Genomic DNA, 19,665 nt, shown 5'->3' with positions numbered 1-19,665 from the left:
TCTCTCTCTCTCTCTCTCTCTCTCTCTCTCTCACACACACACACACACACACACACACACACACACACACACACACACACACACACACACACACACACTCTCTCTCTCTCTCTCTCTCTCTCTCTCTCTTTTCCTCTTATCCGGCGCAAGAGCCCGGCAGCGTGGGTGACGCGTTTTGCGCATTTCCTGCAGTTCGCGCTCACTCACGGATTCATGAGAGAGAGGCGACGGGAAACAGGGGGCGCGCGCAGGCACTGAAGAGAGGAAAAAACGAACGCGAGCAGAGCACCGTGATGTATTTGGGGTGCTCGTGAGCCAGAAAAATACTGCATTGAGGGGGCAATAAGGCATTGTTTTCCGAGAGTACGCGCAAATATCGCGGTACCGTCAGCTCGAAGCAAGGAGATTATCCCAGAGAAGAGCGAACGAGGGGCTGGAGGACGGAGCACCAATCCCGGATGGCTAGGCGCGGCTGCTCGCGCTCTCTCCCACCCTGACCCGGGAGAGACACACGGACCGTGGGCACGCTCGGGGGCTTCACGTGAACCCAACCGGAGCTCGTTAACCCACATTCGCCCTTTCTGTCGTTTTATATCTCGGCCTGTTTCCGCTGTGAATCTTGTGTGGCGCACGGGACCGACCATAAACAAACAAGGCAGCTGCTCGGGTGGGAGAGTGTTCAGCAAGCGACCTCTGAAGGGTGTGTGTCTGCGTTGTTACTGCGTTATTCAGCCCATTAGAGATCAGCTGGACTGTAAGTGTTTGTGTGTGGATAAAACAGGTCTGGGATGTGGCTGGACTAGAGTGAGAGTCCAAGGAACCAGCGGCATTATGGGATGTAGCAGGACTGTGCAGTGACCCCGCTTATTGGAAGGAAACACTGTGTAAAGGAACAGGCACACTAGCCTGAACACACGCACACGCATCCTCTTATATATAACCTACGCACACACACATCCCAGCAGCCATGCCTGTCTTCAGTGGCCTGTTGAAGGTGCGAGTGTGTGAGGCAGTTGATCTGAAGCCCACACCTTGGGCCCTGCGTCACGCTGTAGGGAAGAGTGGCTCCTTCCTGCTGGACCCATACCTGGCCCTGAATCTGGACCATACCCGGCTGGGCCAGACCACCACTAGGACCAAGACCAACAGCCCCGCCTGGCACCAGGAGTTTTGCACTGAGGTCCGTGAGGGAAGGAGTCTGGAGCTGTCTGTCTTCCATGATGCACCCATCGGATATGATGACTTTGTGGCCAATTGCACCATCCAGTTGGAAGACCTGCTGCAGAACGGGACTAGGCACTACGAGGACTGGGTATGTGTTAGATGTTTGACTCAGTTACCCACAGAGCATTGCTGAAGTAGTCTTCAGGGTTCCGAAAGCCACAGGTTTGCATGTAGGTAAATGTGTGCTTGTTTAGGTGAAACCACATTTGATAACTGTAGGTCTGCCTACTTTACATCCCCTATCATTCATTTGGTCTTAGTCGATTCTATCTCTTTAAACAATTAATCATTTCCGAATGCATTTTTCATGCTGAATTATTTATTTCAAAACACTTATTAGCACATCTCTGGTGAACACAATAATTAAAATATTGCTTTTGTATGTTCATTTGTGGTGAACCTCAAGTATACTCATCTGACGTTTGAATATACAATTGAATTTGGCTACATAGTCATATGAGTAGAAGTCGATCAGAATTTCTTTAGGCAAGGACACCCCTTGATAACAGACCCCAGGCCCTCAACCTACAGGAGCCGCAGTTTAAAAAACCTTCATATTCTCCAAAACATGAATGATTTTGTTTGCATTGCACATGTGATGTGGTGCTTGTGGTTACTTGAAGGCATCGGGCAGAAAATGCAAACTGTAGGCTACAGTTTGCTGTGTGGCCCTTTCGCCACAGGATTCACACGTTTTCATCATCCAAAACCAAGTTCTATAACCTATTCATCCAGTAAATTGTCTACTTTGTTCATTTGCTGCTTCACAAAACACATTCATCTACACACACCCCTTCACCAGAGCCTCCTAGAATAACTACTCTAGGCCAGAGAGCACCTTTTCTTGGGGGGGGGGGGCTGCTGCACTGATCTAACTTTTTTCTTTTCCGGTAAATATACTGATCCTTCATCTCAGGTCTACAGATTACTGATCAAAGATACCATTACTGTCTTTTCCCCAAATGTAGGGCAGGACAGCTACTCCACTGCATGGAACTAATAATAATACTAATAAACAAATCATCTGTTGATTATTTTAAAGATTCATTGATTATTTATCTGGTGTATAAAATGTCAACAGAATAGTGAACATTCTGGTTTATCAGAAGGTGATATCTTCAATTGAGGTGTTTGGAAAGTAACAAACCTCCAAATAATATTTTAACATATTACATATAAAAGCAGCATTTCCTGCCATTATTGCATGACAATTACCTTTGAATTAAACAATAATAAAAAGAGTTGTCAATCCACTGATCGTTTGGTTGACTTATCGTTACCTTTAATCAAAGACGTTACCTTTAATCAAAGATGTCTCTTAAATCTTTGTCGGATTTCTCTTGGCACTTTCTTTGGCAGAGCAGCAGTGTGTTAGTTGACTGTATGTGTGTCTCTGAGCTCAGACAGTGCCTGGTGGTTCAGCAGAAACTAGTTCAGTCTTAGACAAAGTCATAGTCCAATTTTTCCTCTGCGGAGCTATGGCGGAGTTACTTTGGGTTTACATTACTTATAATTTGCAGCTCGCTCTCTAGAGGGGGAAATTATTTTTGAATTATTACGGTTTCTTGTCAGTTATCTCGTTTGCATCGGGGACTGTGATGTTGAACTGTAGATCTGTATGTAAGGGAGATAAAGAGCTGTTTGTTTGGGGTCTGCCAGATTTGTTTCCAGTTAAACATGTGATCTTGTTCCACTTCTACACTTTGTTGTTATTTCGTCTCGCTTTAGGTTAGAAGAAAGGCTGATGAAGGAAAAGCATTCTGGGAGCTGAGGACACGCAATTTAAACAACTTAATTTTTTGTTTTGCTTTTAGCTCAATACCTACAAAATACATTCACAACTATTTTTACCAAAGTTAGTTGTTCCTTTTTTCAGGCAGCCAATTTGTTGATGTTTATGCAAACTAATAGTCTTTGCATAGCTGTACTTATTACAGATCTGCATTATTGCTATTTATTTTTGTCAAAATTGAATGTTTTCAACACATTCTTTGTTGAAAAGTATTAGTTTCTTTCTCCGCTAGATAACCATGACGTAATTTTAATCATCAATTTCACATTTGATTCCTTGGGTAGCATATTTACATTCTGCAATACTGTGTAAAGTGAATACGCTATTATAATGAATAAGTATAGACAATATGGATCATTAGGAGGGCTTAAATTGATTTCAAGTTATGTAATGCTCTATTGGTATACATTGGCATATAAATAGACATACACGCACACTCTCTCTCCGCCATCAGAGTAAGGTCAGAGCATATGGATAACTCTGGTGATTGACCACATCCCATTGATCAGCTGACGGCTCGCCAATACATCTGCCTCACAGCGACATAGCCCCTCCCACATCCCCTGTGTCCTCCCTTCATTACTCCATTACTTCTGTTCCTCGTCCTCCCCTCTCAAACAGAGATTCCCCTCTCATCGTCCTTTCACCCCCCTCTTCCTGTTTCATCGGCTCCCTCCTGATGATCCTAATGCCATTCACTCTTCGGTACTCTCCGGGGACAGATGTTAAGTTAAGACTCAACTGAAAAACGGTGGAAAACATAAGACAAAAGGTATTCGGTTGTCTGAGTCGTATAGTTTTTCTCCTAATTATTTTAATTATTTGTGTCAAAATAAGATTGGAAGATAAAAAGAGACCATTGCTGGCATCGAACATTTTTAAGCTTTTACCACCCAGTGTCCCTCTCACGGGACTTTAGGGCTATGTACACCTACATACATAAGTTGCATGTATATGAAATGTATGAATTGATCAGTAAGAGTCTTACTAGTTATTAGGGTCATTTTCAAAATGAAAGACCTGTTGTATAAATAATCCAGGTAATACTAATGTGTAGATAGTCATGAATAGACACATACCAGCCCTATTAATTGAATGTGAGCTAACAAATGTACAAAAGAAATACAACGAATAGTATACAAATATTATTATACATTGTAATACTAAAATACAATTATATAAATATGTAGGAAATGTATATAAAAAATATGAAGAACAAATATATACACACAAAACCACACTAGAACTAAGAAAGGAATGTGGTCCGTATTGCACCAAATGTATTGTTAGTGATACATGTTTTGAAAAATAGAATACAATTCCTCGGTATGATGCCATAAACTCATATTAGATAACACACTTCCTGCCTTTAAGATGAACACCGTAGCTTGTGTGCCTCAGCTCCATCTTTCTCACTTCCTCTGCCCTTCTGCTGCTTCACTCATCTGAGCCTCCCTCTCGTCTCAGCACTCTGCTTCCTGCTCTCTTTTGTCTTCCACCACATCTCCATGATACATCTTCTCCTGTGGACCCGAGCGCTGTGGGCCAGGCTGCCGCTCTGTGCCGCCGGTGAAATATTAACCAGGCTTTGATGCTTATTAATTGTCCCATTCAGTAATTGAGATGCTCCGTGGAGCCCATCCCCATGGCGACAATGACAGCCCGTCCCCTTGGTGACTGCCTCTCACCCACAGAAACACTAGCGAAAGCGAGATGGGTGGGTGAGAGTTGGGGGAGATGGGTAGGGGTAAGAAGAGGGAAAACGGAGTAGAAAAGTGCTTTGTTTTAGTTTTTTGAGAAAGCAGACTTTTAAAAAACAAATCATGGCATTTAAAGTTGGATTCTTTGTGCTGCATGTAGGGCTTGGCTTTATGGCCTAAATGTAATATCTAGATATTTTAATGCCATATTGCAATACACAATATTTTTTGTGATATTTTGAAATCCCTTTCCATACCTTTCACACCGGTATATTGACTTTTTTAATAACTCTAGAGCTTTTCATGATGCCCAGGTCTAACCCCAGCACTAATGTGTATCTATATTAAATATAGGGATTATAGAATAGTTACCATTATACTGGAATTATTTACCTCTTACTATATCAAAACTTTACTTGCACATCTTTTCATTATCCAAACGTTTCCATGACTTTCAAAGTGGCACTTTCAAATAGCATTTAATTCGAATCTAGCTACAACAAAATGAAAAATAACTACATTTTATGTCACTCAATACACATTATTTTGCACCATTGTGGCCAAAATTATCATTATTAGTATTTTGATCATGATTATTACAATTATTTATTAATGTAAGTGACAGAACAATTGTATTGCTCTTTCACATTGAAATGAACAGAGCACTGCTTTCACTTCCATGTGGGGCTACAACCCCTCTAGCCCTCACACAACACACCTACTATGTAAGTTATGCCATTAATCCACACACTAGCTGTAGTATGTACGCCACCTTTCGTAAAAAGCACATTAACTTCACTTGTAGTGAAATGTTTTATATAAATAAGATTGCCTTTCATCGGCTAGGCTAGAGGTGAGCCGCATACCGCTGTAAACAAAACCCAGCGTGTGCATTCCTGAGGTAACTATGGTATGGCTGTGGCAGAGATGCAAAGGATGATTACACTATTGTTGATTTTACTTTTCATTTCAAAACAAGCTGTTTAGATAAAAAGGTTATGGCCGCTGTCACAGCTGTATATACAAGCTTACGTTCACAATGCAGCCAATTACTTAAATGTGGTATTATGACCAAATAGGGATGTGAACTATTGTGTGTTAAATAAATAAATAAATATATATATAGCATGAAAAATCCACAATTAAGTTATCTTGGCAAACATTTATTTTTATAGTTTTTCATAGGATATGATCTTAAAAATGAGGGGAAGTGAAATTATATTTTATATAAAATTAAAGCATGACATCTTTGGGACAGAACTGTTATTAGGTTTGTTGCTCCTACTCTTAAAACGTTTACATTATTGTTGTTTTAATTTTCTGTTAGCAACTGAATCACCTCCACACTGTGGACCAAATTCTATTCGAAAATCTTCCCAACCATACACCATGATACAAGAATAAGTATCCCTCTTCCCATATCATCTGCTGTTTATTCTGATACGTGCATCTGAGTAATACAAATATAATACTGGTATGTCTTATATACAACACATACTTGTTGCTATCTCTACTATCAAGATTTCCCAGAGATACATTTGAATGTGTTAAATAGCAGGATAAAAACATTTTGAAAGCTTGTTAGCTATTTATTATCTAGTCATTCACTTTTATTGTCGTGATAACACAAAGTAGACAATTATTTATCTACAATTATGATTTTTCACAGAAACATTACATTTCTCCAGCATTGTAGTTGGACTTTTATCACACAACTGCAAAGTGTATGCTGAATGCTACCTCAAAACAGGATTAGTGTTATAATATACTAAACATTTTGGTTCAATTAATACATTATTATTAGCTGATACAATTGAAAACTGGCTGTTTTCTTCTCTATTTCTGGTTTAAAAACCATTAAAACTATTCCAGGTAGCTTTAAAAAAGTGTAAAAGTCTTCAACCAAGTAAAACACAGATATATAATAGCAGGAAAATGGTGATGAAGGAGAGAAAGTAGAAGAGGAGGTGAGGAAATAGGCGGTGTGTACATGTACATATCAAGCTGGAGGCTGCCAGGAGCTTCTAAGACAAGATGACTTCACAGTGTAACGTTTCCTCACCGGGACACGGACCACGTCAGATGTCAGCCAGCCTGTTTGAATCTTGGCATCAACACACACTCACATGCTCATACTTACAGCCGCCAGGATTAATAAATGAAGGTCTACAAGAAGAGACCAGTCACCATTGCTATTTAAAAACGGTTCAAACTGTTCAATGTTTTAATGTAATTGTCTGAGCCTACAGTGAAAGCCTTCCAGTTGTCATTGCAGATCTGAGGCCTATATTTTTATTTCAATCTTTGAGATGTGTTAATAAGTGACAGAATAAAAAAGTTTAACGCCCCTTAAAGAAAATAGCAAAATCTGTGTTAATCGCTTTGCAGCACTTCTCCCAATATTTCTTGACACCTACGTCGTTTTTCTTTGCGTTAGATATTGTTGCTATCAAAAATCCTGACTCTGAATATATCCAGGAAGTTGACATGATTTTTTCCCCCATTGGCTGCAATATGACAGTATGACACGACGTTAATTTCAGGGGTGCGGAGTAAAAATGCACAAACTTTTTGCATCAAGTTCATCTTTGGAAGAAAGTAGCATATCTTACAGCTTTGTGATTGAGCTTGTCAGAGTATAAACTGCTACACAATAGAGTTTTGCTCTGCAGGCCGTAATGAGATGGTAGACAATGGTATGACTGTTTCTTTGTATATACTGAGCTCATTGTCCAGTTACGTCTGTCAATAATGAACTCAAAGCTTTTTTTAAAGTACTAGTAAGTACCGCGAAAATATTGTGACTGACTAGCTTTTATTAAGTTAAATACCGGATTGCTAGTGTATTAGCTGTTGTTAGCCCACCAGCTACAGTCTCAAAGCTTTTGGCCAATATGGGTGGATGAACTTAACCACTTTCTCATTTCAAAGAGACTTTACCTTATTTTTGGCATGGAAAGTTAATAATGTCATCCATTACGGCATTTTACCATTGTACCTTTGTGTGAGTGGTGGCAGTGAGTTGCCATCCTCTCCCAAGACATGTCCCTGCTCATTGAGGTCACAGCCATATTGTCATCAGCCCTCTCTCTTTTTCCCTTAGCATGGCAGGTCGCATGACATCACAAGCTCCACCCCTCACTGACCTGCTGGTTAAGTAGGACACACTGGATTTAAGATGCACTGTTGCCACTGTGACAGTACACACAAACACACACACACACACACACACACACACACACACACACACACACACACACACACACACACACACACACACACACACACACACACACACACACACACACAAACACAGGTTGACCTGGTTTGGCATCAGTGGGCAGAAGTGTGTGTGGATGTTTAATGCATGTGGAAGGGTAGAAATGGGAGGATATTTGAGAGTTTTGTGACAGCAGGTGTGACCCCATGAGTGTGTCTATTTTTAAATGTCCAGAAAGATACATTTATGAATAAGATGAGATGTTATCCATGGAGTTGTCGCTAACGAAAAGTACGGGATCGTTGCTTGAGTCTTGAGGAGTTGTAGCAATTATCCCCCAACAAAGAAACTATACACACACCTCACTGAAACACACAGCTAAAGTATAATGTTACTGCTACTCACTGTCACACACACCCTCGGTCTCTCTCTCTGGATTGACCGCACTCTCGTCACATGACACCACTCGCACCGCTTGTTAACACCGCTAGTACTGTTTGAATTTTTAGCAAGAGGTGCGCCTGGAAAAAAAAAAATGTGCCATGGGATTCTGCTAAATAAAAGCATATCTGATGATGTAATGTCATCAGTTTTCATCGAGATAATGATTGTTGATCATTATGCTTTGATTCAGGTTGTTCGATCATCACACCTCAGCCCTAGAGATTAATTTATTATAAAAAGTATTGCAATTGGTTCACTGTATGCTTAGAAACAGGGATTTCTCCTACCACTTGAGTCTTCAGGAGGAATATTTTCATTTAGACGATTCAAAAAACGTCGACTGTCTGATCCACAGAGGCTACTCAACAAGCCGTCTGCCAGTCCATCTGGATATCACACACTCGTGTTGGATGTGTGTGAGCTCTAAGACGTCTGAGCACAGACAGCGTGATTTCATCGGGAAAGTCCATTCTCCTAAATCAAATTATCCTTCTGTCCAGCTACTGGATCGTTGGACCAGTCACTCACAGAAGGAGGGAGGCCTTTGTGGAATCTCCCCCATTCTCCCCCCTTTACTCCCACCTCCCAGCTCAGCTCCTCTTACATTATTAGCTGTCTGTGATGTTACATTAAAGATGCATGACTCTCATGCTGTCTCACTCAGCATGGGCCTCCTGTGTGTGTGTGTGTGTGTGTGTGTGTGTGTGTGTGTGTGTGTGTGTGTGTGTGTGTGTGTGTGTGTGTGTGTGTGCAGGCCGACACGCTTGCGCACTGCTGAGTTATCGAAAGAAGGGCAAACACAAACACACCGTTTTTTTGTGTGAATGTGGTCGAGCTCTCTCAAAGCCGAAATGTGTTATTTGACAGATGGATGTGGGAGGCTGTCACTGAGACTAAACGCTCCTGGGAGAGAGACAGAGAGAGCTGTCTGCTTGGACAGAGATAGCGAGCTGGCTGGACGGAGAGTGGGAGGGGGTTAGCTCCACAGTATTGATATAATGCAAGCTTTGAGTGCCCTGTCTGCTTGGTTGAGTGCTTCTCTGTGCTGCTGCATATGGTGTGTGTGTGTGTGTGTGTGTGTGTGTGTGTGTGTGTGTGTGTGTGTGTGTGTGTGTGTGTGTGTGTGTGTGTGTGTGTGTGTGTGTGTGTGTGTTTGAACGTGTGATGATGTGACCAACACAAGACAGTTAAGCCTGTATGTGTGTTTAATGCTAACCTCCCTTCGAAGTCCATTTTAAAATCCTCAAGCACACTCAGCTTCCAGTATGTGTTTGTGAGAGATTGTTTGTGAAGTGATCAGTCTCTCTGGCTGTTACAGTGTCCTAATTGGACTAACTGGATTAATGAGGTGAACTAAATGCTGCAGCTTTCTCTCCTCCCATCTTTTTGTTGTCTGGGCGGGGAAAGTGCATGTGTGTGTCTGTTCAGCAGGTTGAATCCAAGTCACGTTATACTTCATTTAAGGGTGCTGATTTGGATACAATCTTCTATCGTTGTCATTCTGTTATTGCTAGGTTTGCTATCCTGGCTCCAAAATGGTGGAATGAGCTCCCGATTGACATCAGGACAGCAGATAGCCTACACATCTTCTGGCGCAGACTGAAAACTCATCTCTTTCGACTCCACTTCGAGAAATAACATTACTAACAAAGCACTTATATACTAATAAAGGACTGGCTTATCTAAAGCCAGTTGAGTAGCACTTGAAATGTTTGGCTCTATGAAACCTGATGTAATTATATGATTCTGTTTTCTTCAAGTTTGTATCTTCTTGGTCGAATGCACTTATTGTAAGTCGCTTTGGATTAAAGCGTCCGCTAAATGCAATGTAACGTAATGTCTAATACTATAAGACATTTAATCCATTATTCAGTGATAGAGCATATAGTATATCCATAATATTAAGGATCAGATATTGTTTTTTAGCCACTTATCAAACTAGCTTCTCAGTTTTATGTCATTTTAAATTAGATCGATTTTGGTCTTTGGTCTCTGGGAAATGGTGTCTCATTGTAAAACAGTTTATTGTACATATTATAACTTACCAAGTCAGTGGTGGGTTTTCTGTGGAATTATAAACCTTACAAATGAAGGTTTTTCGTCACATCAATGCTATTTCAATCAAATATTATCACCAATGTTGTCCAAAGTTGCCAGCCAACTGTAAGCCAACAGTTGACTTTCATTTACTTATCCAGAAACATTATCAATTGATGAATATAAGTCAAATATTCACTTGATCTGTTTTTGGTCTCCACCAACTTATGAAGAAATATCTGGCTCGTTAGCTGCTAAATGCAGCATTAACCTAACCAGTTGTATCTGTCTGGTTCAGGGCAGGCAGGGTACAATGCGTTTTAGTGCTTTTTCACAAAAAAAAACGTACAATAGCAGAAAAGGGGGAAAAACAAAACATGAGTTAAAAGGTGCTAAAACGCTGGGCATAGCTGAGGGGAACTGAAGAGTCAAGTTATGATTCTTCTGGTTCATCACAAAAAGCTTCCTTTTGCATATCAGTTATAACAGTCATTTGATTTATTATTAATAAATAGTCAAGTGCAGCAATACGGAATAGCAATGTAATGTCACATTGCCCAACTAGTAATTATTCAACTTTTAAAATCGTATTATCTCATCCTATAATTAAACTAATTGATGCCCCAGTACAACCCATTGTTGACTTTATTTCGTTAAAATGCCTGAGGGAGGTTCATTCAAAAATACTACATGTGTATTAGTGTTTGCTTTATCCTGAATTACCGGCTGAAGGGTTGGGTTTATGTAGTTAAATCGTTTGTGACTGATCAAACAGAGACAGATGAGCTTACAATCTCAGAAATCTGAGACCGTAGAGCTTTCTCACGGCAGACATGGTGACTTGTCAGAGCAGGAACAGCACAGGTGTGACTTATAACATTAACGATGGGGCCATTGAGCCAGAACGTACTATGCTGGAACCAGAACAACTGAAACAGGTTTCAATTGAGGTGGCCAGTAAAATAACAGTTTATATTGAATTTTGGCTCACTGGTTCGGCTTTTCAAGACACAAACATGGAAAGAAACCATCATTAGGGAAACTAGCACTCCCTGTGCTTCTTCTTCTATAAGTTTCAGTTCTTTAGATGGTGTAAACCACCATGTTGAGATGCTAATGAGAAGCCACCCTGTCTCTATAGTTGTAATTTATGTTAGTAAGTATTCTTTAAAGTTTGACAGCAGCACTCTTCTAGTTTTTTACCACAAAATACTTCAATTTTCTCCTGTAGATTTAGCCAGTTCCTCTTACAATTAAATGTTAAATAATACAAATAAATAGGTACCAGCCGTTTCTAATTAATCGAACACTCCCTTGTACGCTTGTACTTTACTTTTGAGCAGTTCTGTTATGAGCTACAGTATTTGACTAGCTCCCAACCAAAACAAGGCAGCAGTGCAACCGTAGGACTGTCTGTTGCTAGGATACATAGTTATACTGTAGTAGAACGGTTTTCATAGAAATATCTGCATAGCTAAAATCAGTATCAGATATTTGTCACATAGATTTATTTCATATTACATTTCTGAAATCAATTACACTTCAACAGCCTGTAAATGCAGTAGAAAATATCCCATTCTGCCAAAAATTTAAATTGAACTCTGGCAAGGCCTAATACAACTCCTAATACACCTATCTGTGGAGTAGTAGTTATTGATTTGGATAGAAAATACAAGCTTGAAGGCCCCACACCGGCCTGTTGCCCAGACACGAGTGATGTGAGAACAGTTCAGTTATTGGCTGGCATGCCACCGCGGGATCCCGAGCTCTAAATCAATGATGGTGTTGTCCATTTGCTCCACTCTGTGCCAAATCACTCTGAGTCTATCTTTCAGCTGAAATCCCCGCTGAGATGCACTTTTATGCAAGAGGTTGCATTTGGGGATTAGCACATCATTTTCAAGGGTAGACATCAAGAATGCAACGGCATTTATAGGTCACGAATCCCATGCTGTCATGTTTTATACATGCAACAAAAGGTTGATACAGCGCTTATGCTTATATGTGCTATATACTCTTTCTTCGACTATATTTAGCTATATCAAGCTCAAAGTGATGATTTCAAATACAAATATATTGTACTTTGTGTAGCACACCACAGTCAGGGCGGCTGTGGCTCAGTGGATAGAGTTGGACTTCGAATCAGGGGGTAGCAAGTTCGAGTCCCACTGCAGTCAGCATGTCGTTGTGTCCCTGAGACACTTCACCCCAAATTGCTCCTGTGGGGATTGCCCACAGTACTGAATGTATGTCGCTTTGGATAAAAAAATGACATGTAATGTTATGTAATGTAATTTTGAATCCCCTGTTGCTGTGCTGCATTTCAATCAGTCCTTGATGTTTTTCAGGGACACACAAGTATTCAATCAAAAGATTACTGTAATTTCACATTCAGGATAATGTTTTTCTCAACCAGCAGATAGTCAGTGTTTTAGAGATAACTGCTGAATGCAATATGATCTACCAGATGATTCCCAAGTTGTGCTGATCTTAATTCCTCTCCTATGAGTTTGTGTCTTTGCTGCTTTGTCTACATGAGCTGTATGCAGTGTGCGTGATATAACATGGCCACAGCCGTCCTCTAAATCACCACTTTCAGCTTCTGCCTCAGGGCTAAGGTACAAAATCGCCCGTGTGATGGAAAAACATCCAAATATCTCGATCAGTAAGAACTGCCAGTTAAAACATTTAAAGCTGGCTTGATACAACACTTTAAATATATGTATTACACCTTGATCTCACCATATACCTGTGACTCCTTTAAATGTGACTTATGTTGTGTATGGCTTTCATATGTAATTGATTTGATATTATGTGTTTCAGTAGTTTTTTTTGCATACAGATTTACTGTGTAGACGATAAGTATTTATATTCTATTGTTATAGTTCCTATGCGGAGTTTGTGTCTCATACTCAGCAATGCACGGACATGTATGTGTGTGTGCGGCTTCCTGTGTGTGTCCGTTGCATAAGAGGATCTGCTGCTGTCCCAGAGCTTAACGAAGGATTTAAACCTCTCTTTCTCACTCTCTCTTGCACTCTCTCCTCCTGTGTCGTATGTCTCTCCAGCGCTCTCTGTTGCACTCTATCTAATCTCTGTACTTGTGTATTGAAGGGAGGGTGATGTCATTGTTTGTTGAATAAGTCTTGTGCGTATACAGATTGAATGTTTGCTTATCTCGAAATGTCTGAGCAGGAACATTTATTTATTTTCGATGGCACCTGCTCAAACACACAGAACTCATTCCAACGGGTAATTTATTATGTTTGCTAAACTTTAATAATTGACACACATAAATATGGTGACTTCATTTGCTTTCATTAATTGGTCATTAATGCCATGTTTAATGAGGAATATTGGATTATAACGCAGGTATTCCCTCCTTAGTCATCCTCCAACAACTAGTCTTTGTTGTTGTTGGCTACTCTGAACACCCCCATGAGTATAACACACAAAAAATCAATTCTTACCATTTTACAGTCGGCTGACAGAGAGGACTGGGCTCGCTGGTGATCTAAAAAAAAAGCAGCAAATGTGTTGGCTGCAAACTCGTCTCAGCACAATGACATTTTGTCTAAAAAGCTGCTTTGACTGTTGGGAATATGATATTTTTATATTTATTTACTATTTTTCATTGTATTTTACAACCCTTAACTTGTTTTATTGCTGCTGTTTAATATGTTCACCATATCCACAATGATAACAGCAGAAAGTTAATGTTACACTTGATTAATCTGTAAGAAAATGACTGCAACATACACTAAATCAGCTGTGGCTTTATCAGTTTAATTGACATACTCATATTCCACTTTCTAAAGATAAGACCTCATACTTTAAATAATACTTATTGAATTCTAAATGATTTGTTTTGTTGTCTGCTTTCAATATTTAAAAGGTGGGTTTGAACAAAGGGCCAATGTTAGCTCTGTATTCTTTCAACCATCAGACCCGGCCTCTATCCTACTGTAGGTCCCTCTCTATAGATGAGTGTCTGTGGCTTCAATCAAAATATGATTTAATTGAACAGACAGCATTCTTATTAAAAGATACACCAAGCATGTTACACTAGAGATTCACCATTTATTTAGAAGTTTCTGGCCGGTTCTGATTCAGAAAAGGTCAATTCAATTGTATGCTTCCAAAGCATTGACTATTACATAACTTACATTTTCTCTCTACATGTATATCAAAAACACAATTGCCCCAGGTAAATCACATCAAGAGTAAAATGATTCATTAAATCTATATAACAACACACTTTGTGTCTATTCCTCCACAGCTTATTTTGGACTTGCAGGGGGTAAAAATGGACATGTGTGTCAATTTGACCGGAGAGACATCTGATAAATGTTGGTTCGCTTGCCATCTATCATTGGTGCCCCTGTAAGCCGCCTAACATTGCTTCTTTCTGCTTCCTGAAGCAAGACAAACCCTTCATCAGCAAAATAAAACAAGTTGAACCGCTTCAGCAGCAAGTCATATTGTTAAGTCTTCCAGCTCCACCTACCTAACGTTTCGCATCGAGATCAGATCAAAAGGGCAGGTTCCAGTCAAGAATGCTTGAAAACACCAGGTGTAAAGCCCTCTTATAAGAAGTCATTTATCTAAAAATATCAGTTGCAAATATCAGATACATTTAATGGGCTTTACAGTGATGATGTTAAGGATAGAAATGAAAATAGTAATGAAGTTTCTGACAGTGAGTGGTGGGGATGAGTGTAATGGTATTGAAGATAATGACCTCTTGTGTTTGTTTGTGCTGGAGGAAAGCCCCCTGCTGCACTCTCTGTTCAGCTGGGTTACTTCTCACTGATTTACATTGTGTTTCTCTCTGTCTGTTGCAGATTGATTTGGAGCCGGAGGGGAAGGTGTACGTGGTCATTGATCTGTCCGGATCCTCCACTGAAGGTAAAACCACCACAAGACCTTTTTTTCTTCCACTAATACTGAGAGAATCTCACTTTCAAACACATGCAGACACGGTGGTATGTGATAGTTCAGTTTTAAGCAAAGTAGATATGGAAAACGTCTGCCTATTTACACTCCCAGAGCACTGGGGAACATTAGCATTCATTTAAAGATGTGTTTCTTTGCACCTGACAGAAGTAAGTCTGATATTGGCTCCTTTTTTTGCGCTGGTTTGGTTGCTTTAACTCTTGGGGAAATAATCTGGCTCTTTATCTGCTACGGTTAGGCAAAACATTTAAGTTGTGAGCCATTAAAAAACCTGAAGTATGAGCGGAAAGCTGCTGAAAACACTTCATAGAGCTTTCAGTGAAAATGATCTTGGTTCGTCACTATAAGGAACTTCTTTGCCAATACACAAAGTAATTTGACCCATTGTTGATGGAAAGAGCGTTGCTTTACAGGTGACATTTTGGTGAGGATTAAAAAAACGAGCTTAAATATGACACCCACTTTTGTTTGTCTATCGGGTGCAAGCAGGTGGTAAGGTAGAATAAAAGAATATATGTATATTTTATATTATTAAATAACGTCATGCCTTGTATTACTCTGTATTTCCATAATATCCCCAAGGACTTATCAGATTGGGTCTTATACCATGAACTTAAAGCAGCTTTAATTTATATATTTATAATAATAACAACACATCAAATGACAAAGTAAGAACACTTTATAACAGTGGCTCATAGTATGATCCTACAGAGAAATATCTGAAGCTCCCGGCTCTATTGTGAGTTTTAGCTAATTGTTTAGTGGTTAGGCCGTCACCAGTCTCATAGTGTCATTCTTTGGCTACAGCAGGCTACTGTGTTTATATAAAGAGCTGTACAAATGTTCTTTATATTACTAAACTGCAGAAAAACACAGAAGGTGACAAGCTTGTGAACATATTGGAAACATTTTCAGCTAAAACCGTCAGATATTCCTCTCAAGCGTTGGTAGAGACCTCAGGCGGTGCTAAAAGTAAGACAGACTTATATTCATCAGGTGGACAAAACATGATAATGTCTCTCTGTTACTGCTGGATGTGTAAATGTGCAACTTAAAGGGTATAAATATGTTAATATTGTGTTCACTCCTTGTTTTCGCTGCCCCAAAACAAACAGTTTTTGCCGGTTTAGCATAATTTAGTGCGCGCACATCCTGCCAGTTTACTGCATTAAACCTAGAGGCCATAGAGAGCGATGGAAAGATAACTTCCTGTTTTCTCTGAAAGTTACTCAACAGAATTCAAATAACTTTCTCCTTCACTCTGTTCTTTTCCATTTCCTTGTCCTCTATTTGTTTGATTTTATTAACCATGAAAACATTTAGAATATATCCCTCTCACACCTTTTCTGCACACATACACTCTGCTGCCTGATAAGAGAGGTTTTCACCTGCAAAGGGGTACGTTCACACCTGGTTATAAATAGAAACTGTTCTTTGCCTTCCAGTGAAAGTGTGCATGTATATTCAGAATGTATATATATATGTGTGTGTGTGTGTGTGTGTGTGTGTGTGTGTGTGTGTGTGTGTGTGTGTGTGTGTGTGTGTGTGTGTGTGTGTGTGTGTGTGTGTGTGTGTGTGTGTGTGTGTGTGTGTGTGTGTGTGTGTGTGTGTGGTGTAGTGTGTGTGTGTGTGTGTGTGTGTGTGTGTGTGTGTGTGTGTGTGTGTGTGTGTGTGTGTGTGTGTGTGTGTGTGTGTGTGTGTGTGTGTGTGTGTGTGTGTGTGTGTGTGTGTGTGTGTCTGAGGTTGCAGCAGTGTAACGCAGTAGAGGGCAGAGAGAGAGGGAGTAGATTCTTAAAATAGAGAGTGAGATTGAGCCATGGATTACACACACACACACACACACACACACACACACACACACACACACACACACACACACACACACACACACACACACACACACACACACACACACACACACACCATGTGCAGACTCAAGCGTCAGTGTCTTGCCCTCCTCATCGATGATTGGGTACTCTGTGATGACCTCACGACCCATTCCCCGCCCACTCCTGAACTTCCTCCCTGAGTTCAGCTGGCATGAGTGCTCATGATGTTAATGCATGCTGATAAAAACAATGTGTGTGTGTGTGTATATATAGGAGGGATGGTGTGTGTGTGTGCTGATAGGAGGGATGGAGAGTTTGAGGGTGAGAACTAGAGGATGAGGTGGTATTTTTAGCAGATTTCTTTTTCCTTTTTTTCCCTGGGTGCAATCTGTTCTCTCTGCAGCTTCAGAGGCTGGAAGGAGTCGTTCCTCTCCTCTTTCCTCCTCTCCTCTCCTTGTACATCTGTTGGTCTCAGGAAGCAAATCAAAACAGTAATCTGACCTAATCTCACCATCTGCGATTTCTCCCTCTTTCTCTTCATCCTTTTCGCTTCCCTTTTAAATATTTTATTCACATCCCCCCAAGATTAAAAGATAACCTTCATGACTGAAGACTTTTAATGACAAGACTAATGTTTAATTCATTTTATTTTTACGACAAAACTATACTTTTTAAAAGTCTACTTTTTATATCTTGATCCAAATAAATAACGCTTTGGCACTGTTTTGGGGAAATGAATGACAGATTCAGTGCATAATTGAAATTCCTACAATTTGGCATAACATTATAATAATACCATCTTTGTCTTGTCATCTTTATGCCACTTTAAAAACAAGTTTTCAAAGTTCTTAACAGTAGAAATAACAGAGCAAAAGCAAAATGACTTTTGTATGAGGAGGAATGGTGAAATAATTCTCCAGTTAAAACAGTCAGAAACAAACACATATCAACACATGATTTTCTCAAATCGCCCTTAATGCTTATTATGTATCTACATACTAAATTATACCTCAGCCCATTGTTAAGGCAGTTTTACCTACATTTGTTTTTATTTTGTCATATAATCTTTGGTTTACATGAACGCCATCATGCATCATTTAACCTCTAATAGTGCTGTGTCATAAGCCATACGTAATGTAACCTCTTTAAGAAAATAATAAAGCATTTACAAAACTAATGTCACAAAACAAGCCAAAAGTGTTTCAATCTTAAGGTGACTTTGTTCAGATATATCCAAAGTCTTATAAACCTAATAAGAAAAATCCAAAATATGAAGAAAGAAAATCTCAACTGCTTAAATTTGAGTAAAACTGTCCTCAGCCTATTCAAAAGGTTGTTTTATTAAATCCTGAAATATTGTTTGAGGAGCTGCTACAATACCTCAAATGACTGCAACTTACAGTAATTGAATATTGCAGAATATCTATTGTTTTGTCTAGTTATCTTGTATTTTGATTCCTTTAGAATATTAACCATATTCTAAATGTTTGTATACATGTATCTACAATTATTATTGGGGAAGCAGATGGATTACTGCCACGCTTGTATTGTTATTCATTATTCATTCTTCTTCAATTTCTGTCATATTTGTTTTGTTTTACCATCTGCAGTTCAGCTTTCCCTCTTCTCTGTCTCCGCTGCCTGCTGCTCGTCTACATGTCTCCGTCAAATGTCTATCTTCTTTCCGTCAATATGTGTGCGTTTATTGGACGGCCTTCTCCCAGTTGGTCATTCATCTGAACCAGAGCACGTCTGTCTCCACGACGATCACTCTTAACTGTTGTTATGCCTCCTTGTCAGCATGCCTGTGTGTGTCAGTGTGTGTTTGTGTGTTTGTGTGTGTGTGTGTGTGTGTGTGTGTGTGTGTGTGTGTGTGTGTGTGTGTGTGTGTGTGTGTGTGTGTGTGTGTCCAGGACAGATGGATGATGTATTATGTAAAACAAAGTGATCCCAGTAATGGCCTGCTAAGCTGTCTCCCTCCTCACATCAACACACACACACACACACACACACACACACACACACACACACACACACACACACACACACACACACACACACACACACTCACACTGAGTCCCTAGGCAGCTTGTCTGTAACCGAACTCAGCAGTAACCACATCTATAACGGACCCGGGAGAGAGATGGAGGGAGTGTGAAAGAAAGGCGAACTAGGACAGAAGCGCAGAGAGAGGAGTGTGTGTGGGAGTGAGAGTGGAGGTGGTTCTCTTGTCTTAAGGTTACCCTCGGAAACCATTTATCTTTTTCCGGGGAGATGCAGAGAGGAAGGGAACGGCTGGTTGGATGCTGCTCACTGAGGAGGAGTATTTTAATATGCTGTCCTTCGTTTTAGTGCCCACACATGAAAGTATAAATAGCATGCACACGCACGTATGCATACATAGGCCTCTGGTAGGTGTGGGATGTTTGTGAGGAAGAGGAAGGGAGGAAAGTGGGTGGTGGG

General features: G+C 40.1%; 1 protein-coding gene across 1 annotated transcript in view; it reads left to right on the top strand.

The window, feature by feature from the left end:
- The first annotated feature begins 199 nt into the window (after window positions 1-199).
- Window positions 200-19,665, top strand: part of prkcea (protein kinase C, epsilon a) — a 32,428-nt gene continuing 12,962 nt past the window's right edge. Inside the window, exons 1-2 of the mRNA XM_010777656.1 lie at window positions 200-1,312; window positions 15,262-15,325. Of these exons, the coding sequence (XP_010775958.1) occupies window positions 968-1,312; window positions 15,262-15,325 (409 nt within the window). The 5' untranslated portion in view covers window positions 200-967. The remainder of the gene's footprint in view (window positions 1,313-15,261; window positions 15,326-19,665) is intronic.

The sequence above is a fragment of the Notothenia coriiceps genome, unplaced genomic scaffold (genome assembly GCF_000735185.1).
Source record: "Notothenia coriiceps isolate Sejong01 unplaced genomic scaffold, NC01 NC01_scaffold00018425, whole genome shotgun sequence".
Lineage (NCBI taxonomy): Eukaryota > Metazoa > Chordata > Actinopteri > Perciformes > Nototheniidae > Notothenia > Notothenia coriiceps.
This window is presented reverse-complemented; position numbering and strand designations above follow the sequence as displayed.